Source organism: Rhinopithecus roxellana, chromosome 3 (assembly GCF_007565055.1).
Source record: "Rhinopithecus roxellana isolate Shanxi Qingling chromosome 3, ASM756505v1, whole genome shotgun sequence".
Classification (NCBI taxonomy): Eukaryota; Metazoa; Chordata; class Mammalia; order Primates; family Cercopithecidae; genus Rhinopithecus; species Rhinopithecus roxellana.
This window is the reverse complement of record NC_044551.1, coordinates 151,948,280-151,974,794: the sequence shown is the minus strand read 5'-3', so window position 1 is coordinate 151,974,794 and position 26,515 is coordinate 151,948,280. Positions and strand designations below refer to the sequence as shown.

Sequence of the window (26,515 nt, the reverse complement as noted above, 5' to 3'; positions counted from 1 at the left end):
TGAAGACAACTGCCTGGGTCTACTTTCACCCGTGTAATATATTCCTTGGGTAATGTATTGAAAGTTAATGTGACCCATCCACATTGCTTCCGTTTGAAATACAGAGCAGTTCAGCCCCTGGGGTCACCTTCTACCTCTTTTCCCCACTCTGCCCTTAGGCACTCCCACCCTGGCCTCTCCCTTCCCTGTGTTCTTGCTACCTCCTGCCAGCCGCTCCAAAGGCAGCCTCAAATCAGAATTCCTCATACCTCCCTTGCTGGATGAACTAAAATATTTCCAAAGTAGCAGCAAATATGGCTGTAAAAATGTCCATGCAAAATGCAGATGCCCTTCTTGTTGCTGTGATCTTCTGAAAGAAATGGGATCGCGGCCTCCTCTGGGCTCTGTTTGTGAGCCCTGGAGGGGAGGGGGCAAAGGCCACAGATATCTTGCTGGCTTCTCCCAAGAGCCAGAAACATGTCAGCTCTTAGCAACATAACTCTTCTTTTTCAGATACACCTGGTCTCAGGGTCAGGCGTCACACGAATAAAAATAAAGTACAGTAGAGTAAAATTTTGGCTAATACTGACTGTTCCCTACTCAGGATTGGTAGGATGAGGATACAAACAGCCATAGAAAAGTACTGATACTCTATAATAAATTGCAAACATATCATTTAATGTTATTTTGAAAAATGGAGAATGAAAGCAGTGAGCTTAACAGTGAAACTAATGTGCTTATCTTGACTTTTGGAGGGAAAATTTGAAAGGAATGATTAAGCTGGAACCCTCAGTATAAAATGGTCAGCCATAAAAGAAGGGGTTGAATGTAGACCCAGACAGACCACCTAGCCTTCTTTCCTGTATCACCCCCTTTGTAGTGGTGAAAACAAAACACCAAGCTACCAAGAAACTGCTCTTCCTGTTGAATGTGCTTGCGACTTTATGACCCAAGATTCACATATCCAGGAAGAGGCACCCAAAGATCTAGTGCTGCAGACACTGCTCAGCAGAATAAACGGCATGTTTCCAAAGTAAACCAGCATCTAATGTCAGCCTAAGCACCAGTGTTAGAAACTAGGGTTCCAACTGCCCTTTCTGGAACCCTACACCCCTGCAGCATGAGATGGAGTGAGCGTTGATACAGTAGAGCATTATTTTGAAGCATTACTTTCTGGCTTTTTATTGGCTATTACTGTCAGGTGAAAATCATGGCATATAGTGTAAAAAAGGCAAAAATCATGAAACTGACACAGTTTTTACAAAAAGCACATTTAAAATATTATAGACATTAACTTTGACTTGGAGTTTAGGAAATGTTTCAAAAGGGGTACTTTAGAATGGTGACTATAGGTACCCTGTGTCCTGTGAATCTCATTTTTCTATCTGTGAAATTGAAACCTGTGCTTGAAGATTGCAAGCAAGCTGGGATGGAGAAGGGTGATATTGTGCGTGCTACAGCCCTGTAAGGCATGGTTGCTAAGCTACTCAGGAGGCATGGCCCAGGCTTAGGAGCCTGACCATTGATGTTAATGATGTATTTCACATACTGAAGTCTCAGGAGTCATCACAGCCATTACTCACTGATTTTGCCCAGTGTTCACACAAATTGTTGAATTGTTTTAAAAAGGAAATCAGTGCTGTGAATCTGAGTCAACTAAATGCTTTTGCTTTGTGTTCAGCTAAGATTTGCAGCCTTTTTTCAGAGGTTTTACAGTTTTCAGAAAAAACATTTCTAATGTGTCTAATGTGTCAGTGGTAGTAAATGCTTTAAGTTTCCTTGGTAGAGTCAGTATTATTTGAAGGAGTTGGGAAGGCAGTCTGAGGCTGTGACGAGTCTCCTTACCTCCCAAATGATCAAGATGGCAACCCCAGCTCGCAGGCCATTCAAGACAGGCATAACGTACCATAGGTTTTCTCCCTTTGATCCACACACCCTTCTCCTGGGGGCTGGAAGAACTGTGAGGAGAAAGGGAGCTCTTGAAGTTGAAGCAACAGTGAGGGAGAAAAACATTCACCCCTTCTCCCCACTATGGCTGAGGACTGGCTTCTGAGATAGTTTAGGAAACTGACAAAGCCATGAAGGAATGGCTCAGCTATCGGCCATCTAGCCATCCAGCAGTGTCTATCCATGTCCTTATCTTTGTGGGGCTCTTTCTAGCTGGACACACTAGATTCTGCTGCCAGGTCCAAGGCCTCTGGAGAAATCCAGACTGGGCATGCATGTGTGCAGGGAGAACCACACAGCACAGCTGTGAGGGCAGGAGCTAGCCCTGCAGTGTGCCCCAGGGAAGACACGGCATTCAGGAGGGTCCTATGGAAGACACTGCCCTTCCCATTCCCCTCGTTGAAGTGAACTTTGGGGACAGGAAAATAACTGCACTTTAGGTGGTCAGCACAGGGAAATGAGACCAGCCAGGCTTCCTTGTCTATTATGAGAGAATGAGATACACCAACATCTGACAGTTACAGGGTAGATTTAACATACCACTCAGGCACTATCTTTAACAATCACTTTCATTAACTAAAATTGGGTTTCTAATATTTTTTTAAAAGAACCGAGAAGGAATGTACTATTTCCTGTAGCCAAGTAGGTCAGGTCAGGCAGTCTGCATGTCCATCCAGGCACTGCTTCCCTGTCGTCATCAACAGACCGCCTCCTGCTCTGCCCTAAATGGTGGGGGCCAGCCTCCCATCCAGGCGAGGGCAGCTTGGCTCTGAGCCGCCTCAGATCCAAGCCAGGCTCAGGGCTCAATTTCTGAGCTCTGGCATTTCCATTAACCATGCCTTAAAGGAAAGCGGGCAGGGGCAGTCATTTTATCTGAGTTATATCTGAGGATGTTTGATGTTCAGTTCTAACTCTACATGCCCGGGGAACCCCAGCACTGGCTTAGGCACTGTGCAGCACTCAGGGTTAGGGGGCCACACCCACTCTTGCCTTCAAAGAGATTATACTCTGATGAGCATATACCATGAGTAAAGAATAAGGGTTTCCACGGACTCCCCACTCGAGTACTGCTTGTATCAGAAGCTGGCCCAGCAAAGCCAATGAGGTTAGGATCATCAGATTCCAATGCTGGAAGGGATCTTGAAGGTCCCTTGGCTACGACCCTTTCTGCCAACTGTGCAGCCACGTGGGACCCTCTCTTGCTCTATAACTGGCAGTGCCCTATGGTTACTTTCCTCAGTGGCTAACAGTCTTCATAGCTGCTTTAAATTCCTCATGCTGTGGATTAAAACTTAGTTTTCTGTCTTTCCCGATGATGGTACAAAGAAGCAGTCACCTTATTCAAATTCTGAAACCATTAATGATCCTTATTCCTCCCAGAAAATCAGACTAATTTTGGGAATTTTTACAGTTCCCAGAAATCTGATTTCCTAACCCACAAGGACCACTTCTCTGCTGTGTACTTCAGATGGACACACATCCCTCTGGCTGATAAACCCCATTGGATCTGACCCTGGCTGGTGGGAGGGGACCCTGGGGCCTCCTAAGACTGGACCTCTGTCTTGGCTCTATCTCGCTTATTCATTTGTGACTGGACAGTGGGAGCCTGTCCAGAAACATGTGTACTGGTCCATTTGCACCCTATGCTCATGGGCTTTCTTCTGTATAGTGGAGCTACTGTCTTCGTTCATGATCATCTCGCTGTTGGCTTCTGCCCACTGGCCCACCTGCCAAGCTGATTACCCATTTGTCCTTCCAAAGTACTTGAATTAATTTGTCTTCTCCCCTTCCCATTCTCTTCCCCTGATGCACACATCCCAAGCACACACTTTCTAGTCAAGATTGTTTAAAAATACATGTTTGTACACATTTTATAGCAACAAAACTTTTGTGGCTCAGCCTTATACCCTAAGGACTTCTGCTGAGCCCCAGTGCATAGCAGAGCATAGTTGGAAAATCACAACTCTAGCCTCATCCACAGATGTGAAGAGTGAAACAGCACTTGGTTGGCAGGAAATCCTCAATGCTGAGTAGTAGTGGCTCCCTGAGGTACTGTAGTCTGTACTTCCAAGAGTGGGGCTGCCTCTGGTCAGACGGGAAGGTAGTGAGTCCAACGGAAGCTGGGAATTCTCCATGAGCTTGAGTTCTGTTGACAACTGTTCCCTTGCTTCAGCAAAGCCAGGTTTCCCCCAGAGAATCCCATTCCCCTAGACAGAGCAGGTGGTTCTCCCCAGGAGAGAGTCAGATACAGGCCAGTGGGGGGGGTCTTCCTGGCTAGCTGAAGCAGAGCCCACCAAAATAGCTACTTTTCCAATGAAGCATTTCTGAATATAACACCAGAAGCTTCTATACAATTGGAAAAAATTGTGTGAATTTTAAGGATTGAACATGTATTGTTTTAAACAAAGGAATTTATAGATGCCTTAAAAGCATACACATCCACATTACACTGAGTAGATCGAGTCTTTTTCTCATTTGCCTGCCTTCCTCACCAACCTGCCTCTTCACACTGTGTGGGGTGTGTTTTGGTGGTGTGTGGTGGGGGGAGTATTGGCTTAATTTGAGTTTTTATAAAAAGCATTTGCTTGGAGTCAAATGCAGAACTAAATAATAGAGTAAAATCCTTAGCCTTGTTCTAAATCCTGAGAGTTCACTTGCCTTACCCTAAGGCTCCCCACTCTGTGCCCACCCACACCCCTCCCCGATGGCAGCAGTCAGGCCCCAGCTCCCATGCTCTTTTCTGTGCCTCTGACCTGGTGCCAGGGCCCTGAGCTGCTGAGAGCTTTGCTTTGTGAGATCACCCCCATGGCTTCCTTCAGCTTCAAGGGTGTGGGTGGCCTCTAAATCACTCTGTAGTGCTAGGAGCAATAACCCAGAAAGTCCACATGAATAAAACTTGGTCCTCTTCTCTGAGTCTTTAACCAAAAATGAAGTCCACTGCCCTGGCCAGAATTCTTCTTTGGCTGTATGACAAAACTTAATTCCACAACTGTTTCCTCCCAGAGGATGACTCTTAGTGTAAGCACATCCCTCTTTGAGAATCCGACTGCTTCTGGCAATCAAAAATGTGGGTTTATATTTCCGATGCTTCTGGAGTGCCAGGTTTTTTGTTTGCTTTTGTTTTCAACAAAATATTTGGCCTTAGAAATGCAGCAACTTGCTCTGTTGCCAGGAGCTTCCCTGCCAAGTGTCTTGTGCACAGCCCTCTCCTGGGTGAGCTCCTGGACAAAGCCTCATGCCCTGGTAAACCCTGCAGACCGCAGCCACTATTCTGGCCTAGGTTGTAGTCTTGAGCACCAGTTCTGCTGGGGCTACTCAGGCATTGCAGTTGTCTGCAGGTGTTAGGAATTTATGTTACTGAAGCGTGAACAATGTCATTGTGAGAGCATGTGCAAAAGCAAGCTTTCCTGCAGGTGCTTGTACCTAAAGAAAAGCAAGGGGAATAGTAGGACCCAGAACAGCAGTCCTAGGCCCATTAATTCTCCTTGCCCCTCTCACAGAATTTCAAACTCGGGATTCCTCAAATACTCAGATGCAGGGTTGTCATTGTAACAGAATAACAGTGGCTGGGGTACACCCATTCAGTGGCTCTTCAGAAAGAACAAATTCATTGGTTGGATATAACACTTAAGGAAAATGCTCAATAAGCCACCCATTGAGTCTCAGAGCAACCTGACCAACAAGGTGGAAACCATTTAAAAGACACATTGTCTTGCTGGAGAACTTTCCTCCCCTGGGTTTCACCAGGGAACTTCAGCATTACATGACTAATGAACACGTAAATTAGATGTTACTAAGCAACAGACTGTTCTCACTTCTTGCCACCCTGAGCAGGGCAGGGAAGCCAGCCAGCAGTCACAGTGATGGGGACAGCCTTAAGGACCCATAGTCACTTGGAAGACAATGGCAGGGCCCTTAGGCGTTTGCCCAAGCCAGGTAGGATGTTAGCACCAGCCCAGCACTCAAGGATGAGGACAGTCACACCAGCCCCCACCCTCAGCAATGAGTACTCATTCTAGGTCCTGATAGCTGCCTTACTTTGGCCCCCAGATCACAAGTCCCTTTAAAGGAAAGTTGATCTCCTCCTCGAATGTGGCTTGTGCTTCCTTTTGCCCCAGGCATCACCCACATGCTCTGAACATTCATTCTAGTTGGCTTGCTCCTGCATCCCGAGCAGCATTTGAGTCTTATGTTTGAAATGGGTTCATTTGAGCCAGCAACTCCCTGCTTCCCTGTTGTGCCTCGTGCACTTGGAGTGTCCACTGCCCTTTACCTGTATCCCAAGGCTCCTTCTCTGAGACTTCCCAGCTCTCCTGTTATTTCCCACCTCATGCTTTTCTTTGCAGCTGAACCTTATTCACAGTGAAATCAGTAATTTAGCCGGCTTTGAGGTGGAGGCCATAATCAATCCTACCAATGCTGACATTGACCTTAAAGATGACCTAGGTAATTGGGGACGGGGTTCGGCACCACCAGCTGTCAGATGAAAAGTTATGGAACCCAGAATTTAGGCGTTTCATCTTCCCAGACTTTACAGTGGTCAAGCCAAATTTCCAAATCGAAGATTGATATTTGAGTGTAGACACTGAATATCGACTTACTCCAGGCCATTCCAAGTGTAAACGATCTGTTTTATTAAGTGTGATTGGCTATTCTCTCCTCAGTTGCAAATATATTGCCATCTGAATTCTCTTCCATAATGATCAAACTGACTGCTGGTTACTTGGGGAGGGATTTTTAAACGTGTTGGTTTTTGTTTGTTTTTTTTTTTTTTTTTTTTTTTTTTTTTTTTTTACTTTAGAACTGAAAAATCTCAGGTAACTACAAAATGATAGTTTCTCCATTTAAAGCTTAAGTAGAAATGACAAAGCTTGAAAGAGAAGACAAGCCACATCAGTATGCTATTAAGCTGTCTTTAGCCCACAATTTACTACCATCACTTCAACTTTTTTTAGAACTGAAAACAGTATATGACTGAATGCCACCTTCATGAATTATTTGACTAGAGGATGGTATTAAACAGAAGGGCAATATCTCCAAGCGAGTTCTTATGGAGGAAAACTGCCCCAGAGCCATGGTGTCTCCCTGTTCAAGACGGTGGATGATACAGGGCAGGCTGAGAGGTGCCCCTTAAGTGTCCTGCCTCTATGGCTTTATCTTTACATATGTGGCACTGTCGGCTCAATGGCACGACAGGGCTCCTCTGCTGCTCTTCGATGTAGAGGCTTGCCAGGGGAAATAGGCACACAGATGTCGCCTCCTTCCTAACCCTCAAGTGCAATCTATTTTGTATCCCTTGAGCTCTCAGCTTCCGCTGTTTTTGTCAGATAGCAGACTTCCTTACTGGGAGATACACTCATTCCATGAGCCCAGGCCTGACCCACACGATCTGGGTGCAACAGTGGGCTGAAAACATGAGGACTGGACTCAAGAGTGTCCAGCTTGAACTTCTTTTCCAGCTGCCTTATACAGATACTCAAAAAACAAAACAAAAAACCACAAGCTAGAAGAAGCAAGGATTCTATCCAAAGCACATTTTATACTAAAATACAAAGGCCAGGTCCAGTGGCTCACACCTGTAACTCCAGCGTTTTTGGAGGCTGAGGCAGGAGGATTGAGTGAGGCCAGGAGTTGGAGGCCAACCTGGGTAAGACAGACCTCATCTCTACAAAAAGTCAAAAACTTAGCTGGGCTTGGTGATACATGCCTGTAATCTCAGCTACTCGCTTGGGAGGCTGAGGCAGGAGGATTGCTTAGGCCCAGGAGTTCGAAGCTGCAGTGACCTATGATTGTGCCACTGCACTCCAGCCTGGGCAACAGCAAGACCCTGTCTGTAAAAAAACAAACAAAAAAAATTAAACCATAAAAATAAGACACGCTAGAGTAAGAGATGGGCCTGGAAAAATATTGATAGAGATCAGCCCATATGTTGAGGGGAAAAAATAAAGGCAATCCTCTACATATATCAATACTGTTTTCTGGGTTTTCAAGAGAAATCCCTTGAAGGTAGACAAAATGGTAAATGTCACAAGAATAAAAAAGCCTGCAAGTTGACTGCTGCAGACAGAATGGAGAAACTTGTTGTTTTGGTTGGCCTGATGGTCCACTTTTTTTTTTTTTTTAAACAGATGCCATGTTTTAGTAGCCTTCTCAGTGGGATGCCAACTTTATAGGCTTTTGCGAAGTGAAATGGGGCATTCATTTTATTTCTTTTAACCTTTGGAAATGATCTCATGTGTGTGTTTCTCTTTTTTTGGACTTGTCATTCAAATGTTTAATTTAAACATGTCACATTTGATATTCCTCCTCCTCCTGTCCTCACCCCCATCCACATGTGCGCACACTGCGTGGACTGATTGCCCCTTGGGCTCATATGTTGGAATCGACCAGGTAGGCCAGCCCTGCCATTGGGGCGTTAGTAAATGTGCCTGTGCGTGGGTCTCGGTCCAACACAGTTGATATACATTTGTTTACCTGTTATAGTTGCAAGTTGTACAGGCTGACATTGCCTCGATCGACAGTGATGCTGTCGTTCACCCGACAAACACTGACTTCTACATCGGTGGTGAAGTAGGTAATGCCTAGCCGGGTGCTGCCGAGTGTGTGTGTGCATGGTCAGTCGGCCGCTGCAGACAGCTTGATCCTTTGACAGCTATGCAGGGCTGCATTCATTTCACACTTCCAGCTGTCCTGACCTTCCCAAGGTCTCCTGTCCCTGGGTTGTGAACCTGAGTAATAAAGCTAGCTGTCAGCCAGGATGTGATGCATCCTGGCTGATGCAGCTCACAAATGGACATTTCTGGTTTGAAAACTGGTTCAGCAGAATCATTTCTTCACCTGCCCCACAAGGCACAGCTTTGTTGGAGACTGGGTTCACAGATGATTTCAGCTGCAGGAACAATACAGTCACATGGACCGAGTGGCATCCAAGACCACCTCCATGCACTCTGAAGAGCAGACAAACACAGATGCCTATGCACAGGTGACCACCCCCACCCCTGCAACCCCTGCCAATCTGTCTCCATGTCAGAAGCACACTTGTTCCCGAAAATGGCCTTAAAGCCTCAGGTGCACAAGGAGGACCCTTTCCAAATGCTTGCCCACACTTAGGGTTCTCAGACTTCAGGTGCATGAAAATCACCTCAATCTGACATGGTATCCTTAGACTACTCATAAGAAACATCATCCTAGACCCAGAAAGCACCTTCCTTTCCCCTGGCAGCTGATAAGGCATTGTAGGTTGATTCCTGGTGTGCTAAATAGCTGAGGGTGGCCAAGACAGAGGGCACCTGAGATGCCATATCCCGAGGCTGCAGATTCCTGGCAGGAGAATCACAGTATCCTGCTTTAAGAACACACTGAGGGGCCTGTCTGAGGAGGTGGCACCCACGTGTGATAGAAAAAAGCACAGCTTTGGAGCTAGGTGGAAGGAACTGGAGTCCTACTGTCACCATTTACTGATCATGGGGCCTGGGTAAGTCACTTCACTCCTCAGTGCTTCAGGTTCCCTATCTATAAAGTAATGGTAATGATGGGAATTACATTAAATGTAAGCAAAGCACCTTGTTTTGTAAAGCCTGGCTCATGATTGGTGCCTGCTGTAAGGTATCACTCATGTGTATATATGACTTTTATAGTAGATGTGCTGGTCCTGAGAGCAGCACTCTGAGTGTGGATTCAAATACTAGCTTCTAAAGAGAATGGTTACATTTCCAGTCAGCAGACAGTGAAGTCATCTGGAAGGATGAGGAGATTGGGATTTTCACAAGGGTCCTGGATGCTAGATGTGCAGTAGCTTACAATCTCTGGCTGCCCGGCTCTGCTTGGCATCACTAGCAAAGACTGCTAGTTCAGTCTTCCCCAGCCACCACAATTTGGACTAACCACTCTCCTGGGTATTTTGGATTTTGGACATGGATGGAAAGACAAACTGGATGGGAAGTCAGAATTTGCCAAGTCTGCCAGGCCAAAATGAAATCGGGCTCTAGGCAATTAAACTTCCCTTTCACAAGACTTTGGAGGAGTTAAAGAGCTCCAAAGTCAGGCAGCTTAAGAGAAAGATGCTTCCTTTTTTAACCAAATGAAAATTTGATGGGAGGGAAGTGCTTATCTAGAGAAAAATAAATGAATGGCTAAGGGCTTGTCTTTGTCATAGCTGGGAGTTACTAAGGCCTGGCTTCATCCTGCCATCCAGGACATTTGGTGAAATGGGAATTATGAAACTTCCTAGGCAAAAGTATCTTACCCAGGTCCAGGGAGAAGAGAAAGTTGGCCTGCGTGCTGCAGGCTGAGGAAGGCCGTGTCCAGCAGGATTAGCCATGCCAGGAAGCAGAGTTGCAGCTTTGAGACAGGGCTGAAGCCTTGGGGGAATAACAGGCAGACCCAACTGTGCCACCCAGAAGAGCCCAGTCCTTCCTGAATTGTGAGTGGAATAGATCTCTTTGGAATAAGGATAGTGCTAATGCTTTTCCTCTGACATGTTTGCCTACAACCCATTGATAAGCACAGGGTGGGGAATTATTAGCTTCCAAGCCACAGGAGCAACCTGGGTCCAAAAGCTTGCCCAGGACTCTGGCACACATCACTCACCGACACTGTCACACCTGCAGAAATCTTCAGCAGCTTCAGACACCCCAACTCGCCAAGGCAGAAAGACTGCCAGGTCAGAACCCAGTCTTCCAAAGCCCCTCAGGGCTTTTTCTGCCCAGCGGACCAGTCCAAACCAGTACTGACCCCAGATATCTTTTATAATGCGAATGCTAAACCAGATTCCTACATGGCCTCAATTGGTTCCAGCTCCCACTTTGATGTGTGAGAGGAGAAAAGAGGAAGCTAGTAATCACTCCATTTCTCATATTTGGTGTGAAGTCCCGAGACTGCTGGAAGAAGGAATCCGAGTGCAGGAATGCTTAGCCCCAGTGATTAACTTTTACCCATCAAAAGTTCTTTCTAACAGTGAAATAGACCACAGGCCTAGCCTGACATTTGTCCAAGCCTAAATTTTCGCTTAGGCTGTTTTGAACACTGATACTTATGCCTGCTTTCTAAGCATGAAATAATGTTCTTGTTCTCATGGGAGTAACACATGTTTATGCTTGGGGGCAAATAAGCCAATTGCTTTATGATTAACCCTGAAGTTAAGCCTCAAAAGCAAGAGTCTTACAATAAGAGTGTTGACAATATGGTTGAAAATGGGCCTGTTTCTTGTTAAAAAGTACACGTGTGTCTACATGAACATGTGCATACATATGTGTGTGTAGGAGTCAAGTCCTGACTGGGTTGATTGCCTGCAATCTAGGGTTCAGTTTTTAAGTTTGGGAAATGCATTTAAGTGTATTTTAACTTGGAAATTTCACTTTTAATTAAAGCAATATTTACAAGTAAAAATTTTAAACACTCTTCCTAAGATAAAATACCTTTAATTATAAATCAGCCCATTTTCTTAAATATTTTAGAAAGGAGTTGGTAATCATGATAAAGTAAAAACGATATTTTACCTTTCAAATTTCTCAGTTCTCACCAAAGAGTTAAATTTGATAAAGAATGAGAACCCTAACTAGTCCAGCCTCCAGCGTTTTTGTTGCCCTGCCTCAAGCTGGAGAATGGGTTTAAGCGTGAAGGCTAGACTGGGCCCCAGGGGCAGCAGTGTGTGGAATCCAGCTGGTTCCGGCTCCAGATTCCTTTTTCTCAGCTGCAGGGATAGTTTAGGTGAACCTGTATTGGGGTCTCACTCGCCTGGGTTGCATCCACTTTGTGGTGGTAGAGTTGGGCTCTAAGCCCCCGGCCTGCTTCCTCCAGTGCATGGTCCATTCAGCTGCCACCTCTGATGCAGACTTTACTAGAAACATGCAGCAGCAACAGGTGTGACATTCTCTGCCATTTAAAGTCTGTGCTGCTTTTCAGGACAGGTAAAGGCAGGAGGGCAGTCTGAGATCATGAAGAGTAACACAGAATCCTACCTCAAGGATGCTAAGTTTGTACCGCCCTCTCTCAGACACAGCTGAGAGCTCCCCTGGGCTGTGGCTGCTGGTCATGTTTGTCTGTACACCCCAGGTTTCCTACAGCGGGTGGGTACAGGCCCAGTCCTAGCCATTAGCCCTGGTTTATATTTGGGACAAGGCCCAAGTTGTTTCCTCTTCTTCCCAGACACCTCCTGGGGTTAGTTCACCCCTGCAGAACAAACATTCAAAGGAGGCAAGTTTCACTAAGATTATTAGCCCTAATCATCGCAGGGTAACTCCAAAGAGAATTTGGGCTGGTGCATTCCGATATACCTTGACTGTCCCGTACCAGAACTGTGCCAGGTGCACCTGGAATTTTCCAAGACAAATGTGAATCTTAAGGGGAGTATTTTGTCCTCCTGTGAGGAAAAGTACTTTAAAATGTGCAAAACTGAGGAATCAGAGCTTAAGGAAGACTCAGACCCCATTTTAGCCAAACTTGAAAGACTGATCTTGTTGCTAACTTTGATTGCCACTTGCTATCCCACATGAGCATCAATTCAGAGTTCTCGTAGGTGTTGGTGATCTTGTTTGGGAACTTGGTTTTCACAGCAGAAATTAATTACTTAGCAAGTGCCCTAATTGAAGAAAATACATTGCTCCCAACCTCCATTGGCTTTTATTAAAGAATCTGGTCCTGAGCAGTTAGACATCCTCCTTTCCAAGGTTTTTATAGCATACAGATTAATCTTTAAGCTCTGCTTCTGATGTTGCCCTTCTTTACTGAAAACAATTCTGAATCATTAGTGTAATTAAGAAAATACCGTCTGAGGCCATTTTTATTTTGTATTTGCATATGAGACCAAAGCTGCAAAACAGGAACTAAGCACGGTAATAATGCTGGTCCAAAGGTGGCCAAGTATGAACACTTCCTTCTAGGCCTACTGCCAGGAGGAGAGCTGGCCTCTCGATGGGAGCATTGTATGCTGCTGAAACCTCCTTACTTGGTGGTTCTCCCCAGAGACAGAGAAGAAAACCCAAGGCAGGCATTATTAGTCTTAGAAACCAGTACCAGCTGGTATCTCATGCCAGTGAAAAGCATCCAGGACAAGCATGTTTGCAAAAAAAACAAGCATCTCCTGTCTCTTTCACATCTCTGTCACATCCATGATCACCGTGAGTCAGACCCAAATAAGGGGCAGCAGAGACAGGCAGATGAAGCAGCAATGTGAGGGTAGTAACTGGTGATGACAAGGCCCTTCTCAATTTTACTTTACTAACTCAGCCAGGGCTTAGTTCCTGTTTTGCAGCCTGATGGAAATTTAATAGATCATTTGAAGTATATAATCACCTGACATGCTAAGTGTCTGTGTGTGCCAGAGACACAGAATGGCAACCTAACCCCACCCTGTCCTTGTCTAGGAAACACGCTGGAGAAGAAAGGTGGCAAGGAGTTTGTGGAAGCTGTCCTGGAACTCCGGAAAAAGAACGGGCCCTTGGAAGTAGCTGGAGGTGAGGTGGGAAAGCCACCGTGCTTATTTGGTTGTGGCACATGCAGTATTAGGAAAACCATTTTGTGAGATGGCTTAGAATTTAGAGGTGCATGGCAATACAGCCGCATCTTCAAGATGGAGGCCAAGGACAGCCTGTAACTTTATAACTTAGAGTTTCATCACATGCAGGTTGTCTGGGAAAATCACCTTTGAATTTTTTTATTACTTAAAATAGCTCCTGTATGTTTGATGTCTAGATCTCAAATTTTAAGAAATTATAGGAGCTGAGAGGGAGTGATACTGAGCCATTTGCAAAACTGCTGGTGAGAGATGCTAATTAAAAATCTTCAGCCATCCATGTTTGTAATAGGAAACATATAAATACACATTTCTCATTTACCAATTACACCTTCCCTGGTATAAGGGGAAGAAAATGACTTGGCATCTGATGTGGGGAGAATTATTGCTAAGACCTGGAGGCAGAGCACTTCTTACTGCTTGAGGCCTGAATTTAGGTGGTCATTTGGGGTATACAGGACAGAGGACCTCCTGAGGACCTGAGAGTTGAGTCAGTGAGGCCCGGCTCCACCACCAACTATGTGAGGACAGATCACCCATTTCCTCACTTTGGGCTCTGGTTTTCTCTTCTTACTACCCAATTCCAATGCCTATCCTGTCTTTTAAATCCTCTGTTTTAAAAATGAATCTTAACTAAAGTTGGACATTGATAATTTTCGCATAAGCTCTCTCTTGGAGGGTCCACCAGGCCTTTCCCCTTCTATTCCCAGTGACAAATGACACCCCTTTCAGGCTAGTCTCAGGATCCAGAAGGATTCCCTTTGAGAATCTGTGCCTTTGACCTCTGCTCTGCCACTTCTGTTTTGCCTGCAAGGGGCATGACATACAGGGAACTAATTACAAAGTTCTTCCAGGCAGTACCACCAAAGTCCCACACTGTACAAGGGAAGGCATACACAGTTTTAACTACCTACCCAGGAGCAGCTGGCCTTTCCCCAGTCCCTTTAAAACACCTGTTTGACCAGCCTGTGGGTCCCTTCCCATTAGGGTTCCAGCTGGAGTCCTGCTGGTAGCCCTTGGCACAAGGCCTGGTAGGAGGCAGCCTGGTGCTGCCATGTACCAACTCTGAGGGAAACCTCAGCCACAGCAGATGCAAACCCATTAGGTGTAGCATGGTTCAAGATATTTTTGCTTGTTTCAATAACACTTTTGTTTTTGATTTTAACAGCTACTTTAGAAACTGCTTTAAAATAATTTTGAAAGTATAAAGAGGCAAATAAAACATACTCCTGTTCCACTGTGCAAAGATAGTCACTGTTAATGTTTCTTTCCAGTCTTTTTCTATGCATAGTTTAGCCGTGACTTCTCATGGGGATAAACCCACTGGTTTAATTCAATGCCGTAATGTCAGGTTTTTGTAGGTCAGCCCAGAGTTCTCAAGCCCAATCACAAAGCAGAGCCAGGACTCAAATTCACGCCCTGTGACTGAGCTGTTTCTACTGTACCATGAGACACTACCCACAAATCGCTCCTTCTCCAGTATCTACCACACAACCATAACACCACATACCCCTTGTAAAGATACTCCATAAAAAAAAAGGGGGGGGGGGTTTTCAGAAATACGCGACCAAATACAAAAAGTTTGGATGTTTTACTGTAGCAGTGGTATGGAGATTCTAATGTGCTCCTGTATAGAAGCGTAGCATGCAGCACCCCCTAAACCCAGTGCCCCCAAAACCTTCTTTGCAGAGCATCTATGGACGGGGATTCTGGAACATGCTCTGGGAGACATGGTACTTTGCAGTTTGTGGCAGACCCCAGGCCTGTGTCCTTAGATCTGGCAAGGGAAAGGCAAGTCTTTTTGGTGGAGATGTATAGCTGGAAAGGGGCCCCTCTTCTAGGAAAAGAAAAAACACTTCCTTAAAAACTAAGCTAATTCTGCCACAAATAAACAGGATCAGTTATTCACACAGTGAGGCCATCCTCAGCAGGGAGAAGACAATGGCAGCGGAGATGCTGGTCAGTTTGCTTAGCAGATTATTTAAAGCAGTTGCTTTCCTGGTAGTTTTGTCCTGAATTGGGTCTGGGATATTTAGAGAATACATCATAGTAGAGACAAATACATCATATTGGTGTGCAAGTTGATAATTAGCACACCAGTCGACTTAAAGAAGAAGGGTTGGAAACCCAAAATTATTTTAAGGCTGCAAATGTTCTGACATGTTTAGTTGAGTTTGTGTTCAGTTGAGTTAGATGGGTAAGGCTCTGCCTCTGGAAGAACTGTGTAAGCTTTCTGAGAGTGGAGAGAGGCTTACTACGAACTTGGTCAAAATTCCTGGTGGTGACACATCATAATGCCAGCTTTCCAAGGGTGTGGCTTGGCTTGGCTTGGCTCCCCCCTTCAAGTGAAAAGACTAAATGATGAGCAGTTCTTGGCTCGAACTCACGTTGGAATCACAACGCAGCAGACAGCTGTGGAACTCCTCAGACACAGGCCATTGGAGGGCCCAGGAAGATGTATGGTGGCAGGGGAGTGGGTCTGTGTTTGGCATCTTGTGCTTTGTAGTGAACCAGAGCTCACTATTTCTGTTTCATCCCCCCACCACTAGCTGCCGTAAGCGCAGGTCACGGCCTGCCGGCCAAGTTTGTGATCCACTGTAATAGTCCAGTCTGGGGTGCAGACAAGTGTGAAGAACTTCTGGAAAAGACAGTGAAAAACTGCTTGGCCCTGGCTGATGATAAGAAGCTGAAATCCATTGCATTTCCATCCATCGGCAGCGGCAGGTAGGGGCACATGCTTGTTACGTATCAGTCATGGGTGTGTCTCTCTGCGCACACATCACCCATAATTATGGTGCTGTCACTCTGTGCAAGGCCTGCGGAGGCTGCCTTAACCAAAGAGACCAGAAGCACGACATAGGGAAGAATGCAGACATTAAATGATGGTGAGGGACAATTTGAGAGATCCAAATCCCAAGGATGATACAAAACTTCAGTTTTGATAGCAAATGTCATCACAGAAGGGGACCCCAGGGTGTACTGGGACCACAGAAATGGTGCCTCAGAGAGCAAGTTTTGAAGAGCACAGTGACTTAGATGGGTGGAGAAGATCTGGAGGTATGAATAACAGGGATACAAATGAACAGCTTGGCTGTCTCAGAATAAGTCTATAGCTGTGTTACAGTCTGCCACCCAAACCACAGTATTCTTTGGATAAAGCCCTCTGCCCCTTTCCTTTCTACTCACAAGCATCTTCCACCTCCTAAGAACCTGCATCTCTACATGACTCACTGTCTTACTGCCCTAGGTAACCCTGCTAGTCTGCTAATGCGGTAATGGGACCTGGTGGAATGGAATGGGGAATTACGTGAGATTTAAACAGGGCTGGGCCCTACTCCACTTCCTGTCTCAGAAAACCCCCAGGTAGGCTCACCAAGGTCTTCACGAGCAACACAACTGCCCCTAAGACATACACATACCCAGAGGACCACCATGGGAGAAGTCTAGTTTTTCGACAGCTGATGATGCAGGTAGGGCTCAGGGCAACCCCCTCAATACCTCCCTGGTTGTACACCCCGAAGATGTCAGCAAATAACCTATCAGGTTCCCGCCTGTTGGAGCAGCACTGCACTCTGGCTTAGGGGTCAGGCCTGGAGTTGTGTCCTGGCTTGGCCACTAACCAGGTGAGTGATGACATGTAAATTAATCCCTTTCTGAGAAGTTGGCATAATAATCCCCCCATGCAGTGTCTCAGGGTTGCTCTAGAAATTAAAGGAGCTCTTAGAAGGCAGAGTGCTTTCAGAAGTGTGTCCCATGATGCAGACATGAGGACCTGTCAGGGCAGAGCCACCTCTGAGACTGTGTCCCACTGCCCATCACTATGCTCCTCCCTACCAAGGGTCTAAGTCCAAGGCCTATGGAAGGCTCAAGATCTGCACTGGGCACTGAAGCAAAAAGAAACTGGCCTTTAGAGGCTGCAGCTGTTAACAACTTACGCCCAAGAGGAGCCATAACCTGGGGTTCTGTGTTGGCAGGTGGCTCACTTTGGACAGAGTACCTGCCACTGCTCCTGGGGCTTCCCATCCCAGCTTGTGAGCCTTCTGGGGTCTCTGCCCATCAGCCCCTCCCAGCACCCAAGGAAGGCAGGGCTGTGTAGCACCAACTGCCTGCGACCCTGCAGGCTGTCCTTTCCTTCTGGGCGAGCCTGAGCAACGGTCCTCAGAACCATGTCGTGAACTGATAGAAAGCTGCTCTCTCAAACACTTTCCTTCCAAACTTTCGAGAGGATAGAGAGTACATTTTGCCATTTTCCGCTTAGGCAGGCCTTGTGATTTTGCCTCCTGCGTGCTGCCATCACTGAGGTCCCACACCTCAAGTACTGGTGGCAGAACTAGTACAGGGTGGGCTTCCTGTCACTTGACATTCTGCCTAGCAAAAGACCTTGTCCACAGGCAGATGGGCACTGCCACCATTCCCCAGGGCTTTCTGTGGCCAAGGCCATGTGTGACTGGAAGGACCCACCAGTACCAGGCTCTGGGGGAAAGATCTTCGATTGCGCCTGGAGCCTCTATCACTGCCTGCCACCCATTGCTGCCCCCACTTCTCCCAGTCAAGGGAAAAACAGAAGAATGAACATTTCCTCAGCAGCCCCTCACCAGTCGGTGAGCTATGGGCAGGCTTGCCTCCCCCTTTCCTGGCCTTGCATCTCTGGGCTGTCTGGTCCTGGGGCTCTGTGAGTAAGGCCCCTCCGCTCTCCTGTCCTGTGTGACCTTTGGTTAAATGAATCAACCTTTCTGCCCTAGTCTGCCTTATCAGCAAGTGAGGCTGTAGGGACTGCCCTTCCACACAGATGGTTCTGAGTCTCAGTTAATTAGTGCTTCGGATGCACTTTGATCTGCTCTGATGAAAGGTGCTTCTGAAGAGGGAGGCAATAGGAAATTTTATTGGAGGTAATAATTTCACACCCTTTCATATAGGTATTGAGAAATTTTTAATTGAAGTAAAAAAAGAGCATCTGTTATTACAAACTTATTTACATTTTTCATGGAGTAAAAAGTAGGAATAAAAATAATCAATTGAAAGCTTTAAGGGGGGAAATGCCCAAGGCAGCACATGTGTACAGCTACCCAGGCCACATCTGCCAGGCAGACCTCACCCCACAGAGCTGTGTAAACAGCTGCCCTCTCTTTCATGAGTAAAAAAATGGGATTACACCAGAGCCGGCCAGTAAATCACAGTGGGTTTTAGGACGGGAAATAAAACAGCTTGTTTGTTGCATCCAGTGTCTCTGGCATGAAAGTAATGTTGGAATTAAAACAGTATAAATGTAAGCATGTTGGGAAAGAGCCGTTGGTAAAGGATCACTCTCTTAGCTGAGGCCCAGCGACACAGCCTAGTGTGGAAGATGACCACAACCACACCTGTGTGATGGCTCCCTCCAGCCTGTCGGCCTTGCTGGGGGCAAGTGAGGCCCTGGCATCTGGACATCCTGTCCTCAGTCATTCTGGTCATGATATTTATGGGTACCCCTACTCCCTCAGCTCTGTTTCACATTAGGGGTGACCCCTCTCCAGAGGGGTAGTACATAGAGAATACTAGTTTGGGGCTTTGATTAAACTTTCCTTAGATTTATAAGCTTAAAAGGAAAGTGGTTTATTTTTTTCAAGCTACTATTTATGGATATGTGTTGAGCCCCAGGCACTGTGCTAAACCCTTTATCTACATTATCTCACAGCAACCGTACAAGGTGAGCATTATTATTCCTTTCAAGGGCAAAGAAACTGAAGCATAGAGGGGTTAAGTAACTCACTTGAGGTCACTCAACTTGTACGTGGTAGAGCAAGAATTTGATCGGAAGCCCTTGGCTTCAGAGCTGTTAGGCTCATGGAACCCCTGCCTCCTGTCTCCATTGGTCAGCCAGACCCCAGATCCTACCTCCTCTCATCCCACCACAGGGCTGTCCCCTGCCTGTGTACTCTCTTTGCATAAAACACTACCTGGGAACTCCCTGACATGCCCAAGTATAGCCATCAGCCTCTTTCCCCTCCTAACCACTGGCCTCAGAGGTGAGCTAAAAGGACAGAAACTCAAAGGCCTTTAGCCTTCAAATAGGGGAGAATTTTTCATTTACCCAAAGCCTGGGGGCCTCAAGTGAGAGGCCACTTTGGGGCTGCCCTATCCCCTCTCTAGCTGCAGGGGGCACAGCTCAGGGGAGTGGTGGCCCCATCACCATCGCTTCTGAATGTTCTCCCTCCTGCATACCGTTGCTCTCGGCTCAGAATCCTGATGACTTGGATCAAAATGGCCTATGTTTGGGCAACTTCAAACAACCTGGCAATTACTAAAAAATGGTAAAGGCCTAAGAGCAGCTCACAGCACAGTGCGAGGGGGACCTAATCTTAGCAGAAGAATGTCTATACCCTAAGTGACTGACAAAGAATACCAGAATCCACCTCTACTCCTCCCCAGTCATCAAGGGCAAGCTCCCAGTCTGGCTGCTCCAGAAAATCTCCCTGGACTCCCAGGATACAGCCTCTTCCCCTGTGACTCTCTGAGGTCCCTAATGAGCTCCTAATCTGGATTTACTGCATACCTGCCTGGCCCCAGCCCTGGAAGGTGAGCTCACTGAAAACGGGTGTGTGGTGAAGCCCCACTCAAGAAGAGGGCTGAACAGAACTGGGATGTGGTCCTTGGTGGAGTTCCTGCATGTCCAGACAGGACCGTGGGACAGGAATCCAATGTGTACACCCCCAGCTATTACTGAGCAGGCTGACCCAAGAGGGCATCTTGCACTGGCCCTGGGAAACTGAGGTCTAGTACTCTTGGGAAAGGCAAAGGTCATTACACAATTGGAGTGACTTTAGGGAAAGCTCAGCTATCTCTTTTAGTCTGCTCAAGGTCCCAGCCCTATGGTGTAGGAAACACTTGACTCCAGAGGAACTTAAGGAATATTCCATAAACACAACCCACAGGCCAAATCAGGGGCTGAAGAGAGTGGAAACAACACACAGTGCACTCATCTCCTGGGCGGGGCTGATGGTGGCCGCAGCACTGGCAGCCTCCGCATCACCACCATTGTCATCATTGCATAGACCCCCTGAAACACCTAATTTCTAGTGGAGGAAACTAATGTTTAGAGAGGTTAACACCCTGGCCCACAGCAGCTGGAATTCAAACCCAATTCTGACTCTAGAGTGGAAGCCCTTAGCCCCTCTTGCTCTGCAGCATCTGGTCTGAAAGGAGGGCAGTGCAGCTGTAGGACAGAGTGGTCGTCACAGAGGCCAGGCCAGGCAGGAATGGCTATTCAGAGGGGCCGTGGTTATACAAGTAGCAAGTGAACCCAGCTAAGAAGCTAAAGATGCAACACCAGTGGGCATGAGTGCGCCTGAAAGTAGTCAGTACTGCGCCGGGGAGCCTCTGTGTAGCCCCTGCTGCTGCATGCCCACAGTCATGGCCAACAGCTCTCTGGGTCCTGAGGCCAACATTGTTAGCACAGTGTAACTGCAAGGACAACAGCAGTCACCCAGTCACAGCTATCCCAGGGACGAGGGTGGAGGAGGCAGTTTTCTACTGCATGAGCCTTTTAGAAGACCCTTCAAAGCCACCTACTTTATAGACAGTTCCTCGTAACTGAAGACTCTCTGTGCCATGCTTGCTGTGCATTTTCCTGTCCCATACTCTGACTCCATTGCACAGGATGGGGAAACAAGGCACCGAAGCGGGACCACAACTCAAATCCTGTGTGACTCCAGGATATCCTGAGCTCTTAACCACTCTGCTTCTCTACCCTGGAGGGAGGAGGGCTGTCAGGCCACCCATGCCTCAGAGGCAGACCTGGGTCTGACCTGCCCCAGCTGCTGCGTGTGCTACTGCTGCCTCTGTCTGGAGGCCTCAGGGCTTTGTGTGGAGTGCTCCTGCAGGGCATCCACCTACACATTCCATTTTGCTATAGGCATTCTAACTGGCAGCAAGACATTTTGAGACCTACCAGAAAACGTTAGGAAAGCCGTTACCTCCGCCATTCCTTCCTGGCAGCCTGCGCAGTCCAGAGCAGCCACAGTCCCATAGCAGGGTTTCTTTCTTAGGCTGTAGCTTCCTAGGACAGAGGGATGGATTTGTCAGCAAAGGGTTTTCCTGAAAACAAATCCAGATTCATGTTCACCCACCAACAACCTTGAAATGCTTGCAAGGCCAGGGACATTCCGGTGGAACAGTCTGCTATTAAATGGGAGTGCAGACAGGTGTGGGCACTGCAGGTTTAAAACATTGGATGCTGACTTCCCTCCTCCATTTGCAGATCCTCAACATCTGGGTCCACCGTGCAAGCTTAGATTATGAAGTCCATGCTGGCTATTTGTAGAACAGCAGTTCTCAAAAGTTGCTAGACCTGCTGAATCAAACTGTTGGGTTTTGACAAGCTCTCCAGAATTCTGATGCAGGCTGAAGTGTGAGAACTGTTGATGTAGAGGAATAGAAAAGAATATTTCCTCACTGAAAGTCACATACCCTTTTGTAAGGATCCAAGGCAGAGGCAGGGAAAGCCCCAGGAGGGGTCTGTGTCAGAAAGCACTGGTCACAGGCAGGAGTGACTGGCACACTTTTGGTGTGTTCCATGGAAACCCCTTGGGACCTCCCAGTCAGCATGGCACGGCATGGGCCAGGCCACACTGTGTCCACATCATACCACATCTCACCCAGCTTGTGTGGAATGTAGGTAACCATTGGAGACAGCTGCCTGGGCACACAGCCCGGCTGCAGCTACAGAAGCCCTGCCCCAGGGCTAGCTCAGCTAGGCAGACCATCAGGCCACCTGACAACTGCTATTTGCAGCAGTTCCACAGGCCCTCAGCCCAGCCCCCTGTGCACATGTGAGGCTGAGACAGGCAGGAGGGCACCTCGCTGCAGGAACCTTGGAGCTGGCAGAGCATAGTCTTGGGCTTCACATGCAGAAAGCAACTTCTCACAGCTCCTCTCAGCACCCTGCAGCCCCCGTTCTTCCAGGTCACATCCACAGACAGGGTTCTGCCTGCTCTAGAAGCTCTTGGTCCCTTGGCCCAAGTGCAGGCTGCAACAGGACTGAGGAGCCCAGCCCATATCTGGAAGCAGCCTGAGCTGCTGGAAAGATGCCCCCCAAAAATGGAAGACTGAGTTTATCTCCTTAAGCAGTTCCCAACGTGGCTCAATCCAGATAACCTGTCCTCTGTGCTCCTTGACTCCTGTGTGTATAGTAAAGGCAGCTGTGCCTGGTGTGGGCCGAGATTTCAGATCTGCAAACAGCACTGGTGCCAGAGGAATGACTTGTCTGCTCTCAGCAGAGCCCTTTTCCTTCACTGTACATGACACCCACTATCCTGGCCCACCTATTGGTCTAGAATCACCAGGGTCTCCCAGGAGGAAGCTGCACAGGTCTGACACCACTCTTGTGGCCAGAGCGGCTCTGGAGCTCTGACGCCTCTCATGGGCAGGGTTGTATGCACTGGCTGCTGCTCTGTGGGTGTGCTCTGTGGCTGAGGAGCTGCCACCTGTGTGTGAAGGAACCGTGGGTTGCCCCCCACTAATTGATTGCCCGCAGGCTCCTTCACATAGGCTGAGGGCACATCTCTTGTCCTCTAAGAGGGAACTCCACTCCCGAGGCATCCAGAAGCTCCTAAGTCTCCACAAGCTGGGTGAAGCGGTGTATGGTCAAAAGCAAATCATAAGAGGGTTTCCCCTGTGGCTGTGAAACGCACTGTGCACTGTCAACAGTGGACCACTGAGGTGCTCCAGGGCCAAGCCAGGAGGTTCAGAATGCACAGGCATGCAGTGAGTGAGGCTGGCAGTACTACAGTAGATGCCTACCTTACACCTCTGGAAACCCCTCCACCTGGCAGCAGGTGCCTCATGTGAAGGAGAACTCCAGCTGAAATAGGCAGACTGGCCCAGTGCTTTGGACACCAACACACCCACAGGCTCAGGCAGATCGATGACCATAGATCTGCCAGTGAACAAAGAGCCACCCATGAGAGCTGACCCCAGACTCACCCTCAGTATCCTTAACTGTAAAATGGGACCAGTAAGGGATGTGAATCCAGGGCCACTGGCTCTAAACCCAGGTGTTCACTAGAGTAGGCAAGCTGCCCATCTCCTCCTGGGTCTCCTGGGCTACCCACATGCCATGCTGACCAGGAGCAGCCTCAGGCACACCACAGAGCAGTGACAGCCAGTCCTGATTTCACATTTTTAAGTCCAGAGCACCTACCTCCAAACATTGCCACATGACATTTGAAGCGGAAATGTATGTGGATTCAAATACATTTGGCTTGGAAACTTGGATGATAGCCCTGAGTTGAAGAGCCCACTGCTCCCTGCGTTGTGGCCTCTGGGGTGGTACCGCTGGTGTGTGTTAGAGGGTGGATTCCTGGGCAGTGGCCCCTGGTATGAAGGGGTAACTCTTCTGTGTGGGTGGATAGAGGTCAGTGCCTTCCCAGAGAACCTGCAGTCATCCCCTGATCCCCTGGGGCTGACATCGAGAGCCTGGGCTATGGCTCAGGCACTGTGCTAGTCAAAGGCATGACAGAAAAAGAAAATCAGGAGCTCACACTGCACTTCGGGGGCTTAATGCACACCACAAGACACTATTCTGTTTGCTGGCTGCTGCCTTCTCTAAAAGCACATAGCACGTCCTTCTGCAGGTGCCAGCTCTCTGTCCAGTTGTCTGTCCCCCGTTCTGTCTTCTGGGCACTGGGCTTTCCCACGCTGGTATACAAGCAGACACGGGGCTCAACAGACAAGGACTCAATACACAGCAAGCTGCAGCACAGAGGGAATTGGCCCATAGGGTGGGGCTGGTCCCGCGGTCCCCATGGCATCCCAGTTGCTGAGTGCTTGTTTTCTCTTCTCCAGGAACGGTTTTCCAAAGCAGACAGCAGCTCAGCTGATTCTGAAGGCCATCTCCAGTTACTTCGTGTCCACAATGTCCTCTTCCATCAAAACGGTGTACTTCGTGCTTTTTGACAGCGAGAGTATAGGCATCTACGTGCAGGAAATGGCCAAGCTGGACGCCAACTAGGCTGAGCAACGACAGAACCAGCTGCACCATGTACCCCACCTCCAATTTAAAAGAAAAAAAAAATCCCTTCACTCCTACTGGGAGGTGGGACCCCTTTCATTTTCAATTTTGCTCATCTAGGGAAAATAAGGCTTTGGTTTCCAGTTTAATTGTTTTTGACCTTCTAAAATGTTTTTATGTTAGCACTGATAGTTGGCATTACTGTTGTTAAGCACTGTGTTCCAGACCGTGTCTGACTTAGTGTAACCTAGGAGATTTTATAGTTTTATTTTAATGAAACCCTAATTGACGCACAGCAGTCGGGAGAACAGCGTCTTTTACCTGTCGCCGAAGCCAGGAAGCCCCGTTTGTAACCGTGTGTTGTGGTGCTTTATCGTACACCCAGTGGCGTTCTTTTTACTCTAATGTTCTTTTTTTTTTCCCCCCTCAGAAGAATCATGAATTTGCAACAGACCTAATTTTTGGTTACTTTTTGTCTTAATGATGGATTTGAAAATGGAAGATTTAATAAGGCAAAGCAGAATCTGTTGTCCTTAATTATATTTGCAATTTGGAATTTGTGTGAGTTGATTTAGTAAAATGTTAAACTGTTGTTGTGACTGGTGTGTTTCCATTATTGTGCCTGTAAGTCACGGGTCCTAAGTTGGCCTCTGCAGTCACAGGATGTGGGAGCAGGGCAGCCCATCCCCCTCAACCCCCGCCCTGCCCCCACAACTCCTTGGATGCTCCACAGTGTTCAGTGCAACCTGGGTGGGTGTGGGCCATCTGCTCGTCTCAGTGGTTTGTAGAGAGAATTTTTATAAAGCCTCACCTTTTGGTTCTGTGTGACCCTTGGGCCAGGGTGTTATCCCCATTCCACAGAGGAAGGAGGGAGTATATCAAAAGCTGTGCAGGTGGCATGTGGCAGGCTGACGCAGAGCCAGGGCTTCAGACCCTGAGCCCAGCTCTCTCCTTACCATTGTCCCCTTCTGACAGTCTCTGGCTCAGGGCCGGGCCTGGCCACTTGCTGATGGAGCTGCTGGAGCCTCATGCCCTCTGCCGGGACTGCTGGGTCTGTCATCCCTGCAGGACAGGATCCCTGGCAGAAGGGTGCTGGGAGCTTTCCAAGGACAAGCTGCCACAGCCAAGGCTCCTGGGATGTGCTGGCAGCTTTCACATGCCTTCTCACCGCCAAGGCTGTTGAGGGATGTTGATTATTTAGGAAGACCTCAGCCAAGCCAGAGTAGCTAAAATATGTTAGCAAAACGTGGACACTTTTTGCTTCAAAAGGCACTTAAACCTTAACCTTAATTTGCCTAAAATACACAGAAGACTCTTTCCATCTCTGAAAGAACGAAAAGAAAAGAGAAAAGAAAAGAAAGATGCCTGCATCTAAAGCAGACTTGAACCAGGAAGAAATATGCAGTACACTTCATATCATGGATGAATGTAAAGGATCATTTTTCCTTCCCAAACTGTGCCTAATACAAGCTCTTCAAAACAGAAGACCCTAGACCATCACACAACCAATCTTTTCCATGAAAAGGCAACGACTTCCAACTTAAACCTGAAAGATGATTTTTCCAAATTTCATCTGAACATAAGGAGTTCTGTGGCATTTTTTCCCAAGATCTTTGCTGGGTCTAGATGATATATTCCTGTTTCTTGATTTGAAATGAGAGAGAGCGGGGGGGGGGGGGGGGGGGATGCATTATCTTTATAAGAAGATGCATCTTAAAATGATACCACTTCATAGTTAATACCAGCAAACTGCTTAGACAAACCATACTATGCGCCCTCCACCCAAGAGCATTTGTGCAGGTAGGATCTGCAGTGTGGACGGAGGGTAGTGGAAAACTGTGGCCACTGTTAGCTGGTCAGACTGATATTTACTGTATGGCAGGTGCTGTGCTGAGTCCTTCATGGTTCTCATTTCATTTGGTCCTTGTAATAACCCTATAGGGCAGGTCCTATTATTAGATACATTTTATAGCCGGAGGTGATCACACTGCTGAAAAATGACAACCAGATTCAAATGCAGAGTTTCTGACTATTGTGATATAGGGTCCCTGATGGCATGCGCTTACCAGCAAAGAGAGTCCATTTGGCCT

The 26,515-nt window shown here is 47.5% G+C and overlaps 1 protein-coding gene across 4 annotated transcripts in view; it reads left to right on the top strand.

Moving 5' to 3' along the window:
- LOC104659792 (core histone macro-H2A.1) overlaps window positions 1-25,017 on the top strand; it is a 65,357-nt gene extending 40,340 nt beyond the window's left edge. For 2 of the 4 annotated variants that reach the window (XM_030927810.1, XM_030927809.1), the window contains exons 6-9: window positions 8,410-8,500; window positions 13,290-13,379; window positions 15,988-16,162; window positions 24,260-25,017. In XM_030927810.1, coding sequence (XP_030783670.1) covers window positions 8,410-8,500; window positions 13,290-13,379; window positions 15,988-16,162; window positions 24,260-24,425 — 522 coding nt within the window. In that variant the 3' untranslated portion in view covers window positions 24,426-25,017. Of the gene's footprint in view, window positions 1-6,272; window positions 6,373-8,409; window positions 8,501-13,289; window positions 13,380-15,987; window positions 16,163-24,259 lie in introns of all 4 variants that reach the window. The other 2 variants (XM_030927808.1, XM_030927807.1) reach the window with 1 other exon arrangement.
- Window positions 25,018-26,515: the final 1,498 nt, after the last annotated feature.